General features: G+C 41.9%; 1 protein-coding gene across 1 annotated transcript in view; it reads right to left on the reverse strand.

Moving 5' to 3' along the window:
* Positions 1 to 789: 789 nt before the first annotated feature.
* Positions 790 to 17,539, reverse strand: part of AFG2A (AFG2 AAA ATPase homolog A) — a 160,941-nt gene continuing 144,191 nt past the window's right edge. The window contains 1 exon segment of the mRNA XM_030270346.4: positions 790 to 1,128. Coding sequence (XP_030126206.4) covers positions 952 to 1,128 — 177 coding nt within the window. The 3' untranslated portion in view covers positions 790 to 951.

Genomic DNA, 17,539 nt, shown 5'->3' on the forward strand with positions numbered 1-17,539 from the left:
GAAAAGCTCAGCCTTTCTGCTGTGGGGGAGAAAGCTGAATATTAGTTTGCTTAACTGCATTTCATCCCAAGTGCAACAGCAGAGAGCCCACAAGGACTTGTCATCATTTCAACAGTCGATATAACAAAGAAACAACCTGAAGAGATTTTCTCTGTCCCTGAAGTATTTTGTGGTCATTTATAACAGTTTTTGCAAGGAAGTTTTCTCATCCATTAATTAGGGTTCATTATGGATTTTAAGCAGCCAGCTTTAAATAATCTATTTTATCAACATTCATACTCATTTTGATGGAAACAAACATCAACAAGAAATTTTTGCTGACACCTGGTAGTGGGTTCAGGTTGGTGAAGGGCTGGACAGTTTTTTAAGGTGCCTACCTGCCAGCATGTCTAAGAAGGAGCTGGTGAAGACCAAAGATAAATGTTCGGCTGTAATCAATCAGGATGCCTTGGCTTTATCTCAGAAAGCCTGTCTGGCAGCTTTGCTGGAGATCATAAATCAAAAAATTCACAATAATTTTAAGCACTTTTTGTAATGAGGCCACTCACTGGGATGGTCCCTGGCACCAAACTGTGGTTGAGGCAGGAACAAATCAAGGCAATAATAGCATTTGTTGCTTCTCTCTTTAGGGCCAAGAATCCACCAAAATTCAGAATTTGATCTTTTGGGGATTTTTCGATACATGGATATACAGCTGAGATAAACTGACTTAAACCAGAAATCTGACTACCTCTAAAAGGCAGATAATACCACTGAAATGGTAAAATTTAAAGTTTAGGACAACGTCTATAACACTCAAAACTTCCACAGGGACTTTTATTACAGCAATTTTGCATTCAGTTAACTCCAGACACTCCACTTGCTCACAGTACAAAACTCTTTGGCTTCTGACAGCTTCACAAAGGAAATCTGCCATTCACACAGTGAATGGGGTATGTATTAATTTGCCTTTCAGAGCGCGTGCAGTCCACTTTGCTGCTGGTAATCTGCATAAAACTGGATTAACGAGTCGGGAATCCTCGGGCTCACGACCGTCAGCGCGCTCCGGAAGTGCCGGCCTGTGATAGATTTGGCATGGATGTCTTCCTGAAGAGCTAGAAGGGCTGCTTCCCTGCACACTGCTGTTATCTGCAAAGAAACAACACAAAACCAACCATACAGCATTATTATTATTATTATTATTATTATTATTATTATTATTATTATTATTATTATTATTTACATTACTTGAAGAAAGAGAACCCAAGAACATCAAATCACTCCAAATGCCAAATCATCACAAGTAGAGTTTTTCCAACTTTTTAATTTTTTTTTAAATAAATGAGGTTGTGGGCAATTAGGATATCCAAAAAACAGGATGTAGCTCAAACTTCAAACCACAGTTACATTACATTTCACATTACAGCATGCTGCAAATTAACTCGCTAATCATATTACCTTGTGTTAAACTCCCCACAACACCTGATAAATTCAAATCCCAACCACCAGCGATACATTTTTCCATCCCCAAAGTGCAAGAGCAGATATTCCCAGGCTCTGCGGGCACTTTTCTTTCCAGCCTTGCACTGGGAAAGAAATAAAAACAATTAATTCCAAAAGGAGGCTCAGAGGAGAGGGGTGTGTGGAAGGGGAGGAAGGTTAAGGTCTCATACCCTGCAATGTGTTTTTAAGCTCTCTGGACTTCAGACAGCGGAAACAGACTGATGCCAGTGTCACTCTAAAGACACATTACTGTGGTGAAAGGAGCTTGTGGAATGAAAAGAGATATTGTGATTTCCAGTGCAACAGGGAAAACAGTGATTGATATTGACTGCTCCCTTATATCTGTAAATGAAAGAGCCAACTGAAACACATTTGTCCGGCTATTCAGCATATTTTCTCTGTTTGTTCACTTACTGAAAAGAGTTCCCTCGCTTATGCTCTGCTAATGGTTGCCAAAGCCGTTTAGTAGCTTTTTAGGGGATTTAGCAGCATGTTTAGGAAGCTTTCACAAGAAAACATGCATGGATTTAGATGGCTTTGTCAAGTTACAACAATATTACTATTAGTTCTGTGCTGCTCTAATGAGCACCAAAGCTAAACACTGCTGTTACGCATTTTAATGCTTTTCAGGACTTTAGAGACAGCTGAACGTGGAAGCACAGCTGAGATTTAGTGCACCAGCTTCTTGTGGAGATCAGTAATACATCACCCAGAAAGTTAACAGAGAGGCCCTGATCCTTCTGTGCAAATTTTTCTCTAAGCAGACATTGTGACTGGGTTCCCATCTCGAAGAGGAATATTAAGCTACTTAAAGAAAAAAACCTGCATCAGATCCCTTGCATCCCCTGCTTACCACTGACCCCACAATTCTTTCACAACAGAGAAGACTGGTGATGGAAAAACAGATCCCAAGCATTCTGGACTCAGAACTTGTGTTGGCCTTTGAAAGAGGGGTTCATTTCTCCTTGATAAATACTGCAGTAAGGCCACAAAATGAAGAGACTCTCTGGAAGTTTTCACAGGCACTAACAAAAAATTCCCAAATGTAGTCCAGCAGGTTTTGACTGCCCCATTCTTCTCACAGAGACCATTACCTATCCACAGCATGAAATGCTGGACCAGGGTGTCACTGACAAGGTGCTCACTTGTCAGCAGCTGTTTTAGTGGAGCAGAAGCTGAAGGAGACACTGTCAAGCTGTCACATCCAAAACCAAAGGAACACCACTGCCAATCCTATTTCTTCACGTTTCATTTGTACACCGATTCACTCAGGAGGAACTCACCCATAGGCTGATAGTTCTGATGAAGCTTTCAGCTGTTCTCTATGCTCTGCCAACACTATCAGTAAGAGTAATGACAACTAACCTCCAAAGGATTTTTTTGTTGTTTTAATTTTATTCTTAAACGCTGAACCGTAAGTTCTGTCATAACTGAAAATCACTAGACATGAGGAAGCACCAGAAAACTCATTATTTTTGGCTTCTTAGAAGCATTTCAGCTGCTTTTAAGAGTCAAGGAAAGACTTTAAAGGCATAAATTATTGTTCTCCCTTTTCCTGGCAGCACTAAATCTTTTCTATATTATTGAGTAATAAACAGCAGGCGTTATGGCACAGTGTTGAAAATTTAGGCCCTTGTGTCTGGTCACAGAGTCACATGGAGTTGTTTCCATTCCTTGGCTAACCCAGGAGATCAGGTTTCTGAGGTAAGAGATTCAACAAGGCAAGTTTGATTATTTTGCTTTGTTCAGTATGCAAACTTTAAAAAAAAAAAAAAAAAGTCCTCACAAGCATTCTCACTAGCTGATAAAGCTAAATCACTCATAGAAAGCAAACACAAGTAGTGGTGTAGCCTCAGTGAGAGGAGGGTGAATTCATCTGGTGAATTAGGCTTTATTGGCCTAAGGTCACTGGTCTGTCATGGAGACCCCTCGTCACAGCCACACTAGGACATTTCTTACCAGATGGAGCAACAGAAGAGCTTTTAAATGTCATTTCTGTGGATTGAGGAAAAAAGGGAAGGCCACAGAAGAAGCTGTAATTGACAGCAGAGGAAGAAGACCCTTTGCAGCAAGACATGGATTTTTCCCAGGCTTAGCAGTACTCCAAGCCCAGAAGCTATACCCACATCATCAGCTTTAAAACCCCCAACAGGTCTATTCCCAATGAACTGCTCCTGTGACTTTCTTAAATCACTTCTTTTGGCCTCTACAAGATCACCCTGTATCAAGTGCCACGGTCCAGTCTTGCCTTATATAATAAATCACTTTTGTTTGCATTAAGCCTGGCAATTTCAGCAAGTCCTCATGTTATAAGAATGGTGATTCATCTGCTCTTCCTCGTTCACCTTCCCTGTACCATCATTGATTTTACAGAGTTTATCTCATTCCCTCCCAGTCAAGTCTTTGCAAGCTGAAGAGTCCTCAGTGACTCAGACCTTGCTCCTGCCCAACCTGTCCATTCTCCCTCCCATCTGCCATCACTGCCTTGGCCAGTTCTGCCCTGAGCTCTCACTGCTGAGTGCCTGAAGCTGTGCAGGGCACAGAGGGGGCTGTACCAGGCCATAGCTCTGTCCTGGGCTGCTTGCAGGTTTTTTTCTTATCATTGTATTTGTGCTGAGAGGATTTTTCTCAGAAAATTAGCCACGCTGCCTCCAGTATCTTTTACCAATGTAGGCCAAATTATTTGTGAATCTGAAGCTTGGGCAATATTCTTTTTTCTCCATTGCATTTAGTAGGATGAACAGTCTCTGCTTACCTCTAGAAATGAATGCTAAGAACCAGTATTACCTACCTGCAAGGCAATTCTTAATGAGTTTCAAATAAAAATACTACAAGGTATCATAATTTTTACCTTTTCAGTACACAAGAAAAGAACAAAAGTGCAGTCTTTTGGATCTCTGTGTGTTGTGAGGAACAGGAATAACATCCTAGTCCTGTTCCAAAGGCAAAAATACATCTCACTGTATGGAGGGACAAAACAGATATTTTGTGACTGCATCTAAATCCAGAGCGGCTTTCAGCACCCACTCTAAGGCAGTAATGAAGACACGAAGTGATTGTCAGAGACAGCAGTGATTAAACAACAACAAACCAGGGACCAGGTAATCAAGCTGTAACTACTGAAACTTCACGGGTGCCACTGCAGCAGTACAGAGGCAGCCAGGTGGGGTAAAAAGGTGCTGAATCTAAGAGTACCAGAATATCCCTAGTTTGGTTATTATTAGTATCATTATAAAAGGAAGTTTACCAAACAGAATTCTCATTTTCAATAGAGTCAGAGCAACTTACCAACCAATGCATTAATCTGCTGTCTGCAGTCGTCTCTTAGCATGGGAATAGTTTTGAATTAATGTATAAAAAACGTGCACTCTTAAAGGACTGACTTATCATCTCAGGAATAAGCTTTAAGACCAGAAAACAATGAATTTAGAATTCTGCTTCAGAGTGAAAAAGGCACCAGAATCAAGCTTTCCTGGGAGGAAAAGAGAATTAAAATTTGCTGTCTGAGCCACACACACAGAGATCCGTAAGAAACAAAGCCACATACCAGCCCAGAGCTATGCTGCAAACAACGATGAGCCCACCAGCAGAAAAGGATTTACACCTAGCCGTTCCCTCCTGCCCCATTCCACTCCCAGCAACAATAAAATGCCTGGTGCCAGTTACTGTTCCCTGAATAAACAGCATTGAACACAACCCATCTTTCCCTTGAAACCAATGGTTACAGTGGCTGTTTCAGCTGGGTCGATTCTCCCCCATTCTGGCATTAAGCACCAACTCTTTCCAGCGGACTCGAAGTCCTTTGCAGCTTCTTTGTATTTAAAGTGCTCTAAATAGCTTAAAAGAGCCTTAAAAAAAAAAAAAAAAAAAAAGAAGGAAAAAAAAAGAAAAAAGGCTCTTCTGTGTTAAAGCCTTAGGTATTTTCAAGAAAGTGGTTTTGTTAGGGCTGAGTGTGCTAGGAACACCTGTGAATGTTGGGTTTAATTGGGCTGCAGCTGGTGTCAATTGTGTGCACCGTAACTGGCAGCCACTGCCTGGCCCTACATTGTGTTTCATTTTCCTTTTTCCTTCCTTTTTAACTCGCTCCTCCACCCCGCCAGTTAAAGTTGTAAGGGATTGTGTGTGAGAGAGGGATTAGGAGGCTGGAAAGAAGAATAGTGCCCTGCGGGTTGTGAATAGCGCAAATTGGGGCGCTTCCTGATGGAGCAGTACCTGCGAGGCTGAGCACCCGCCGGGCACCTCAAAGGGAGCCGGGATCAGGTCTGGGGACTCGCCTTTCCCGCTCAGCTAGGACGGGATAAAAGCTTCACACGCAGCATTTGAAAAAGACATTAATAACCCCCGGGTCTCGACATCTGTGTCTCACTCGGGTGAATTCCTGCCCTACCCCTGTGCCAGGAGCTGCCCTGTGAGAGCAAAAGACTTATCCCCACAAAACAGGGACAGCTGGAAAGCTCTCAGGACCTACGTGAGACTAAAGGAAAAGGTGGGCATGTGTGAGAATCCAGGGCTTCCCTCTGGCTGCCCTGGCAGGTCTGGGACCCTGGCAGGGGTCAGGAACCCCCCTGGACAGAGCCCCGAGAGACACTGTCTGTGATCTCTGTCCATGGAGAGGAGTTTTCAATCTTACAGGATGAATTACTTTGAGTGTTTGATAAGAGTAATAATTAAGTGTGACACGGGTGCAAAAGTAAAATTTTAAGTTTCTAGATTAGGGGTTCAGAGGGGACAAGATGGAGGAATTGGGTATGTCTTGTCCTTTTCCTCCTTCTTCATGCCCTCCATGTTTCACTGTAGTGTTGGCATTTTTCTATTGGTTTAGGCTGGGGACACGCTGTTCAACTTAGATGATAGATATTGGCATTATTGTAAATATAGTACACGTAGTTTCTGGTATATAATGTTTGTACCATCCCACTGAGGGCAGAGCCCCACACGCTGCCCTGCAGGACAGACCTACGGCAGGGCAGCAGAACATGTTAGAGATAAGCAAGAATAAACAACCTTGAAAACAGCACAGAAGAATTATGGCTTCTTTGGCAACGGGGCAGAAAGACAGAGACTTTCTACAATCTCGGAATCACCAATACCCACAGATTCCGGCAGGCATGGATGCCTTTCCAAAGCAAGAAGCTGCTCCGTAGTCAGAGAATAGATGGGAAAGGTTGCTGACTGTACTCTTAAAATCCACACAAATAATTCAGTGCGGCTCCAGCAGCGCACAACTTCGCACAAGGGATTTGAAGAGGGCTCAAAGCAGTGCTGGACAGAGATGTAAAAATACCTCGAGGCTTGTGCCACCCCCAGCAGATCACTGCTGCTCAGTGTGGGACGCCACGGCCCTGCTTTCCCCCCTCCTTTGCACAGGCACCACCCGCTGCCCGGCTCTTGTGCTGGCTCCGGTGCTAAGCTGGCCCTTTCATTCACCGATTCAATGCACCAGACCATCAGAAAACTAATCCAGAAATAAAATAAAAAGAGCCTTAGCTTGCTGTTGGGGTATTGAGATGGGCTCAGGGGGGATTTGACAAGTCGGCATAAGTAGAGTTGGGAGCACAGCAAGTGAGAATGCTATTTTAAGATGTCACAAATATAAATTTTTCTTTAAAATGGGCTAAACTGAGAGGGTCTTAGCTGTTAGGAGAAAAAGTTTTTGATGTGTTTCAAAAAGGCTTAAATGTAGTACTTCTCTTACGTTTCAACTTCCCTGTTTCATGTATAAACCAAGTAAAGACAAGAAAACAGCTTTGTTTTCTCTTGTCTGCACAGAGAAATTGTTACAGATTGCTACAAATCTCGTTGTGTATAGAGGAAAAAGTTTCCAATACTATGGAATTATTGATCACCTTGTGATAAATTTTGACCAATGTTTGAAAGACAAAGATTCACCCTGTATGTGCATCTCTTCATTCTGCTCAGTTCTATGATCTGTGATTTAAATGGGATTAATCACAGAATCAAATAATGGTTTGGTTTGGAAGGGACCTTAAAGATTATCCAGTTCTAACCCCTCTGCCATGGGCAGGGAACCTTCCACTAAACCAGGTTGCTCAGAGCTTGGCTTTGAACACTTCCACAGATGGCGCATCCACAAAATTATACATGTGGGCATTTTGCAAAGGGAGAATAATCTGTTCTAACCAGAAAACTATGAAGTGCATTAGCATCATGCTTTTCAGACAGTATCCATTGACTCCTCAGATTCATGCACTGAACCATGGGACCTATGGAGTGGATTTGCTTAAGATATGACTGTTGCTCCCTAAAATTTTCCCAGGTGTGCAAGGTCCTCACAGGCTGCACAAATGCCTCTGTGAGACAGAGGCTTCTTTGATCTCTAAGCAGCTATGTTGTAAAGTGTTATTAGCTTTCCTCAAGTTAAAGCACTTACATCTCTGTGGCTCTGTATTTAGGAACACTGCCTTGGAGCAGATGAGTTCCTACCTTCGGTAATGACAGTCTACAATTAGATATTATTTTTCATAAAATATAGACTTCTCTATTATTGAAGAGACATTAATTATGAGCAGACATTGGACTGCCTGCTTTAAAACAGGTCTGTACTGAAGAGGCAGCATCTTTGCAATTCTCAAATGGAAAGGACAGGTATTTTTGAGCAGCTTGGTCTAGTGCAAGGTGTCCCTGGCCATGGCAGGGGGGTGGAATGAGATTATCTTTAAGGTCCCTTCCATCCCAAACCATAAACCCAGGATTATGTGTATCCTGTGTCTCTGAGAGCAGATGATCTCTGCTATTCCTGATTCCCTTAATGAGAAATTGTTAAGTACATGTAATTGAATAAAACCAGCTCTTTTAATGATGTCTGTAAGTGACCCTAGTTCAGAGCAATCTGCCCCAAATCTACACTGTTGCTCTGATTCTTAAGATTTTCTAAAGCCTTCTGAGTTTACGTTCTGTTAGAGAACTTTCTCACACAACTTTCTGTAAACAAAAATTGTTTTGCATTCCTTCATAGAGGTGGAGAAACTTGATGTACTAGTAGTTTATCCAATGTCATCGGAGAGGTGGCACCTTCACCCTCCAATCCACTGTCACCTTTGAAAAAGTATAAATGCTGGAGTCAGAAAATAAATGCTCTCTTTTTCACCTTTGCAATAGCAGCGGCTCGTGTCGTGCTTTCACGTGTCCTATAGTGACACGACACAACTTAATGTACCATTTGCTTTATTTGTGTAATTTTGTGGCTTGATGTACAAGTGACCTCGTGTGTGGGTGTCCATAGCTTAGCTGAGGTGCTGCACAGGGACACAAAGCTGTCCTGATGCCTGAACACATCTGATTTGACCGGGATGGGGGCTCCCACTCACCCTTTCCATGGTGGCCACAGCAATGACCAACTCCTCTGCTCTCTCTTCGTGGTCTCAGCCAGGCTTCAGAATCAGCTGAAGGTGAGCCAAGAGCTGAGCCAGACAACTGGCCAGCTGCACGTGTGGGACAATCATGGCAACAATTAATGAGGTAGAGTGACCCCAAAATGCTGCCTTTAATTGCTCTTCCAGTACCAGAAACTGAGCAGGGGCTGTGCCCGGGCAGCAGACAGCATCACATGTATCAGTAGCTCCTGCTATTCTATAAAGCTCACACACGCCCAGGGAAGGGAAAGATGAGGTATGTAGCCAAAATTAGGTGTATGTATCATAACTCCAGCACATGATGACAGCTAAGGGGAATAAAGCAGAGCTCTCAGTGGTACAAGCTAAGTGTCATCACACATACCTCTGCTCATCCCGACATGTTCTAACAGAGCGAAGCCTCGGCTCCATCTGCAAGCTTTCTTTCTTTCTTTCTTCCACTCTTTTAAAAATATTACTAGATGTGGTATCCTTCCAAGCAATGTATAAAACATGTCAATTCCGATTTCAATTTTGTAACTACAAGCCCAAAATGCAGCTATTTTCCAAGAGGCGCTCCGCCGATATGGCTCCCATCACTTTGGCAGAGACATGGCATAGCTACACCTCTCACAAAGGAATTCCGTAACAAAACGAGTTTTTACATGCTAGGACTAAATATTTTTAAACAGCACTCTCTGCCAACTTCAAGTTTCAGCTATATTTGTGCAACTAAAAAAAAATTAAAAAAAAAAAAAACCTCCCCCCTCCCAAAAAATATCACATGCATGTTTCTATACAAGATTAAGCTGCATTTCTGGTTAACCTCAGAATTATTTCATTTTTATATAAACATTTAATGGGAAAGTTTAACTTCTTCCCTTCAATGAGGAAGAGGGAGCCAAGCCACTAGAAAAACAGTCTTTCTATGTGTGTGTGTGTGCACACACTCATTTTAATTAAAGGTAATTAAGAGAATCCTGTGTTCTCACTCACAGTCTGCTGGTGCTGCAGAGAGCCTGGACACAGAGCCAAGGGTATTCTGCTGAACGCCGCCAGCAAGAGAGATTGGATTATGCAACTAAAAATTTAAAACTAGAAGACTTCATCATTAGCTGTGGCTGTCATGAGTTTCTCCCTAGGAAAAAAAAACTGTATAAAACAGATTTGGCAGCTCCCACCTTATTTGAAACCTATCAGGGTGGGGGTGTTAAATGGTTGCTGTGTTTGCTTGCTTGCTTTTCAGATTTCGAGGCACTTAGGAGGTTGGGAGATATGTTCAGCATATTCCCTATTTCTTGCACTGGAAGATAATTCTTGCTTTTCCTTTCCAAAGTTTAACCTGAGCAGAGACCTCAGACTCCTACCAAAACAAAGCAAATAAAAGCAACCCTGCAAAAAGAACTGGGAGAATTGCTCTCCCTTCCCTAAAAATATTTTTTTTTGATCAATAGAGCACAGCCAGTCTAGAACTGTCTTTCATCTCCAGCCACATTTCTATTACATTATATCACCATTTCAAGGTAGCTACAACTCTAAACTTTTGAAACCAACTAGCAAAGAAGGAAAGAAAAAAAAAAAAAGGTCTTTTTTCATGGGCATTTAACTCTGCCTTTCGTCCTGTCTTTGGAGCCATGGCAAATATTGTCCTGATTTGGATCTTACACAGCAGGTTAAAAATAGCAACTGTAGTTACCTACATATGAGCTATCATAATACAATACAGTAAAAGCAAACTCACTCACTTAAAAATAATGACAAATCTTCTAGAAACTTAGTTTTTCTGTCCATTTGGACATAAAACACACAAATCCTGCAATAGTAAGAGTTATACTTTCTGGGTGACACTTGCATTCACATCCTGGGTTGAGGTGAGAAAAGACATTTGGGGAGAACACACATAATGTCCTTAACGGAAGCTCTCTAGCTTTTATTTATTGGGTTCTCAGTTCCTGGAAGGTGTGAGATGTCTCCTGTGGAGTATATATTTCCTCAGCAGAAAGCTAGAGGAATTTCAGGCTGTTTCTAAGTTTACCTCTTGGAGCTTCCCATGGCACCAACTGCTCATGTTTCCCAGGAAAATCACACAGGAGGACTATTGCATGCCTGTATTCCAGAGAGGCAGAGTGTGACTGGGAGGATAGGCAGACCTAGAAAGCAAGGCCATTAAGCCCCAGCAAAATGCATTTGTGTATGGTTATTACTCCTAAAGGAGGAAGCAAAAAATGCTGGAAAATAACTTATTCAAGTTTTGATGCAGGGTTTGCTTGTGCAAGAAAAGAAGTAATTACAGCAAGAAAAGAAACCACAAATGATGCAAATATATGGAACAAGTAAAGTGGGGTACCAACAATTACCTTGAGTTAGGTAAGGATTGATGGAAGGATTATATTTTAATGGAACAGAAAGTCATTTACGGTGTCTGCTTTTGCATTGTTAACATTACAGCTTGTAATTTGGGTGCCCTCCTCCAGCTGAGGAAACTGAATCCACATAATGTCTGAAAGTCATCCAGATCTGCTTACTCCATGGATAAGAGATCTAATAAATTCTTCTGTTTCACAGTTGTAAACTCCTTCTCCATTTGTGCCATGTTATTGCAAAGATCTCCTTGGTCTCTTGGGTTTTTTCCCCCTCCTTCCTTGTCTAGGCAAGACAATGTAATGCAAATTTCCAACGCTATGAGGACTTAGAAAACAGGTCACTTGAATTTCTCTTCACAAAGATGCTTTACATTCAGAATTTACCCTCAGCATTTCTGCAAATACACACAAGGGGAAGCAGAGGAGTCTCCCTTCCCCTTCCTCCATGTTGTATGCAGCTTTGCTTTTTAATGTTAACAGCATTTCAACTTCTTAGAAGTTGCAGTTTAGCACGATACTCAAAGAATTTAAGGCCAGAAAAATATGAAATTTATGTTTAATAGTGTTCAGGGGAGGAGAGGATGAAGCCCAAAGGAGGATGCCACAAGAGTGAGCTCAGAAGCTATAACACAACTAAGGACCACACTGAAAGACCATAAAAAGGCACTACGAAACATGCAACCAGTGATAGGACAGTCCTGAAGTGATCCTGAAGGACACTCTGAGGGACACTTACAAACTGAAGTCACCATTGCTTTACCTTAAGTCATTTTTTGCCTCCTGTTGTAGGGGCTGCTTTGTCTACTAGAGCCCACGTGAATACATAGGAAAAGACCATCTGCTCCTCTTACGTGCAGTGTTGCGGATGCACTATGCCTTCTCCCGAACTTCCATAAATATTTTACTGTACAGAATTGTCTAGCCAAGTTATATAATGACAAAATAAAGCACAACTGCTCTCCCTGAAGCCATTCCAGCCTATCTAACAGGCTCAGGAATCACCCAGCAGCCCACTTTGCATGGCACAGAGGAGGACTCTAAGGATGACAGCATTCAACAGCTTATCCAAGCACCCATGAGTCTGTGAGGTAGAAAAAAAAGGACACCTTAATTGTATCATTGACTTTGTCCTTAGCAGATGTTGCTATGTCTGCCTTGTATGGGTATCTATAACTGGTATTGTCTCCAGATCCTTGTCAAGAGCTGAGTTCAGATTTGTTCAGGAGTTGCCTGTATGCATGAGAAAGTGTGAACTTTCCACTTCCCTGTGTATTGTATTTACTCATGCCACATTAGATGTACAGATAGCAGGACTCAGACAGAAAGTCTTAACCCCTCTGCAAAAACAATAAAAGGTGACCAGAAGAATGAGGACACCACATCTAGGATGCTGCTACAGAAGCACAGTTTTCCATACTGAATCAAAACCCAGATATGCTTTTTTCTCTGAGCTTTGTAATTATTCATTACTGCAAAGAGCAGATGTTCTTAACACTTCCCACTTGGTATCATATTTAATACTTTTCATGCTATCTGGAAGATTATTTTAAATCAATCATTTGTTTTTTATGGGGTAAGCAAGTCTTAAATGCATGAAATGTCACAGAGAAGCTGGACTTTATTCCTTCCCTTCATTTTGCATGACACGATGACTAGTACTTCTCTCAGCAGCCCAGAGTGGTGAAGGTCCTTGTTTTAGTTCAAAGGGCTGTGACTGAGAAAGCCTCTCTTGTGCTGCAACGTGCCCCTGCTATTCATCAAGTGACTTCCAGATCAAATGGAGAATTCTGAGACTTGGAATGGGCACAGCACTACAGTGACATTCCAGCACTGAAGCCCTTTCTCCCCCCACATAACCATGTTGGAACAGCAGCCACAGCACCAGGGAGCCTGAAGCGATGTGGGACTCTCACTCTACATCATTAAATGCTATTTTGCTAAATTAAAGGCCACAAGTAAGTCATATTGTATCCATAAGCACATGCACGCCACAGACCTTTCCCCTTTCCCTCAGCTGTGGATCATGCAAAATCCCACGGAAGGCATAGTTCAACTTTTGGGTTGGATGGTTTTTGTGGGTTTTTTTTGGTGAGAGAAGGACTCTCTACCCCTCAGTGGACACAGCACTCAAGCCACACTGCCAAATATTATATGATGTCCTTTCCAGAGTTAATTTTTAATTTCCTGACTTCACTGCATGAGAAATTTTCAAATTGTCTTGGCGGTCACTTAGAGGCATGTGCAGACCTAATTGCAGGAGTGCATGCAGTGTCAGCCCAATGCAAACCTGTGGACTCAGTGAGGAATTTCTGTAGAATTAGTTCCTTGGTTGAATGAAGTTCCAGAGAGACCCACAGCCCAAGGATCAACTGCAAACACAATGCAAAGGGTGAGAACTTTTGTCGCCCCAGCCTGCAGCCAGGGGAGGCAGGTGTTTTCAATGTGTCACTCAAAAACCTGGTGATTTTCTATTTTCATTTTTTAATGCCCCAATTCATAATCCACATATGTTGTGCACGGCTATAAATCTTGGCACCCTCTCCTCTGCAAAAGAGTTTCTCCTGGTATTCAATTTTCTTTGCTTTACCTTAAGTCACCCTAATCATGCTGACATCTACTATCGATGATTATATTAGCCCTAAAAGATCCTTAAACAAATGAAAAGGACTGACTTCCACTCCTAAAGTTCTGCTTCCAATTTTCTAAAGGAAATTAAATAATATATAATCAAATGCTGGGCACAGGCCCAGGCAGTTGAACATCACTTTGTCCTTTCAAAGTGAAGACGAAGTGTCTGCTACAGAAGGGACAAGCCAAGAGAAATAAAGCTTAACCTCAGCTCCATATGAAAGTGATTTGGGATAATCGGGGGAATCTGCAAAGAGGTTAAAACAGGGACCACATACTAACAGGAACTTCACACAACGATCAAAAATATATCAAGAGCTGACCATCACCTGGAGGAGCTGCACAGCCCTGACAGCTTTGTTACACTGGAGCAGAGTGGGAAGGGCAGGAGAAAGAAGAGATGAGCAGGAAGTCAAAAATCTATTTATGGCTACCATTTATCACGTCTTGGTAATCTTATCTGGGTGATTAGCTTCGCAAGATTTATAACTAAGTGCAGCCTGACAACCTTGCAGTAAGTGTGCACACTACTTCCCAGTTCTCTTTAACTAGTACACGCTATTAGATTATTAAATCAACCACCAAGGGACTTCCAAATGTATGTACTATTGATGGACTGCTGATCCTTCTCTTTAACACAGTATATGTATCTAGGAGGGGAAAAAATCAGTAAAATGTGGTAGATTTCTTCCTGGTGGTATTTACTGAGCAAGCAATTGCTTTAATTGCCACAAGGCATTTCTTAGAACTATTGGGGAAGATGTACTTTGTAATATGGTTTCTCAATTAAAAGGAGATCCTAATCAAGTCTATATTGCTTCAAGAAGAGTTCACGCTGACATTTTTGCACACAGAAGGGTGGGTTTGATCAGAGATCAGCACTAGAGTTCATGGTTAGGGTCAGCTTAACCCTATTCACATTAACCAAACCTTGGTGGAGAGAAAAAGATGTGACATGCAGCTGTCAGTGCCCCAACTAAGTACACTCGTATTTCCAAAATATTCCTCTCCTCCTTTTTACAAAGAACAGAATATTTCAGATGTGATGCACATGACCCTTAAGTTCAGATGTGAAGAAGTCTCATCTTTACACTTTCTTGAGAAACCTGCAAAATTGTTTTCAGCACTGTCACCTAGCAGCTGTTTGGTCTGTCACCACACAAACTGAGCAGCTGGCAAAGCAGGGACAGCTATGTAACACTTACATGTGAATGTGAATTCAACACACATCTTGCTTGGCTGTTGCAAACCTGTCAGGGAATGCTTCACTGTTTTCAAAAAACCCAAAATATAAAACCACAAACAAAATCCCTATAAATTTATTTCCCTTTTAAAAAGATAAGTCTGCATACACACTCTTTTATTGTAGAGTTGAAGTACATGATGAGTGCAACTGCCATTTAATGGGATACAAATTCATCTGAACATGAAGCACCCTTGATTCAGAAGAACCAACAGGTTTACTGGGTTCACAGACTTGTAATTTACCGACAAGCATCCATGTCTTTCACAAAAGCTATAAAATATTAGAACACGCTTCAGGAATGTTATTATCTTAACAGAGGCAATTCAACAAACCTGTGAGATGGGAGATTCTCCCATCCATCTCCCTGTCTTCTGACAGACCCCCTGCAAATGAAGCACCAGCCCAGGCTATGGCTGTGTTTGAAAAAGCAAAGCAAGCAGTGGAACTGAGGGGGATTTCATGGGACCACAGGGCTTCACACAAACACTGCCAGAATAAATTCCTCTGTCAGACCTCTAAGTTTCGTATCACTTTGTCTCTGCGGGTTCCCAAATATCAATAGCAAGAAGAAAAAAACCAAACCACAAAGAAGGATGGGAAGAAGTAGGAAGTTTTCACAGAGTGTGGTTGGTTGCCATCCTTGGATTTAAACAAAACCAGGCACACAGTGTGTTACTCACACATGAAAAGAGGAGAGCCAAGAAGGGAAGGAGAGGCTTCTCTCTTTTCCTCTCCCCTTGTTTCAAGAAAGCATCCCTGAAAGCACACAGGCATCTGGTTTGGGTTCCTATGACGTCAGCAAACACCACTGAAGTAAAGCACATGCTTAAATATGCTCCAAACCCCTTATCTGCTTTTAATAATTAGAAGCTAAATGGAAGCTATAAGTCATTGAGCAGGACAAGTACCATGAACAAACAAGACCTTTTTTGCCTTTAAGGTGATGGTACTTAGTTGCTCTGCAAAACTTCGGACACAGTAATATCCACTAACAGAAGTAGAGACCGATTTTAATGCAGGATTCAATCAAATTACAAATGCTAAGATTCATGATCTGGGCACAGAAAGAAGTTGTAATTAATGACAGTGTGTCACATTCCTTTGGTGCTTTATATTTCTACATACTTTTTATATATTGATGTCTCCAATAAAAGGAAAATAGGAAGAAACTCTGGTACAAGGCTACTCATCCCTGCCAGGTCATTTTGCTGTGGTCACCAGCTCAGGCAGTGTGTGGCTGGTGTTCTTGGAGAGTTTTGGAGAGGGACAAGAAATGTGTGAGAGGAGTATGGTCTTTTCCACCAGACTGTGTGAAACATTACCTGCCAAGGATCCCGGCAGAGTTAGGCAAAAGTCACTCCTAACAGGAGTCAGCCATCTGACAATACTCAAGAGGGCCTGAATGTAGGATTAAGTCTTGGTTCTGTCACAAATTTCATTTGTCACCACCTAGCAAGCTCTAATGATGCTGGGGTGAGCTGCCTTCCCCTCAGGTCAGTGCCCATTCATGTCCCAAACCTCATGGACCATCAGCAGTGGAGGAGTTACAACAGCCACTGCGGTTCTTGGCGTGGAAGGGACTGCTATGGGAGTTACTGCAGTGGGATCTAAATCCTTGGTAACAGGCAGGATCAAGTCCTAAATTAGTGATTCCCGGATTTCATTAAATTTATTCATCCTTAGGCCAATTTACCTGCTGGCATAACTCCCTTGGGGATTGTGCCAGCAAAGACTTTGGCCTAATAATTTCAGATTAATTTCTGTATCCTCATCTTCATGTGGCTTTGGGAAGACTATTTGTATATCCTGCTATAGACCTTGTGGAAGCAAACGCTAATTATGAAGGAAAATTTTTGACTCCACAACTACTCTTCCTAAAATTAAAAAGAAAAGAGTAGTCTAGACCATGGACAGGAATTCCAGATGGAAATATGTTTAACAAATATGGAAAGGTAATACTTTCCTGTATATTGCTTTGTGAGTTATTAGCACCTAAATAGTCTCCACGGTCAAAAGTGTATTAATGAGCTGGAAGACAAAGTGGTGTAATCAGGAGGGATCAGCAGCAATTCCTCCTGCAGAAAATTTACATGCAGCAGCCATGTGTGTTTGTTTATGATCTCTACATCTGGTAATGAGCTCTCGACACGATGGAAAGCTGCGGTGGAATAATGCACCCTGTTCCTCTCACGCACTAATTAATGCTCTATTTAATCTGGGAAAAGGCCCTTTAAAAATAAACATTCATTTCCAGCAGACCATAAAGGATAGGTAACAACTGAATCACATTGCACAGGCCTAAAAACTGGTGTGTAGCAAGCTCTCAAGCATTAAAAAAGCTGAGTTTTAACTTCCAGAGTACCACAGGAAGTGTGTGCACACACCAATCTCTCTAGTACTACAAAGCACACAATAAGAGACCCTAGATACCCACAGAGACAATCAGAGTGATAATCTGTAGGAATGAC

The sequence above is a fragment of the Taeniopygia guttata genome, chromosome 4 (assembly GCF_048771995.1).
Source record: "Taeniopygia guttata chromosome 4, bTaeGut7.mat, whole genome shotgun sequence".
Taxonomy (NCBI): domain Eukaryota; kingdom Metazoa; phylum Chordata; class Aves; order Passeriformes; family Estrildidae; genus Taeniopygia; species Taeniopygia guttata.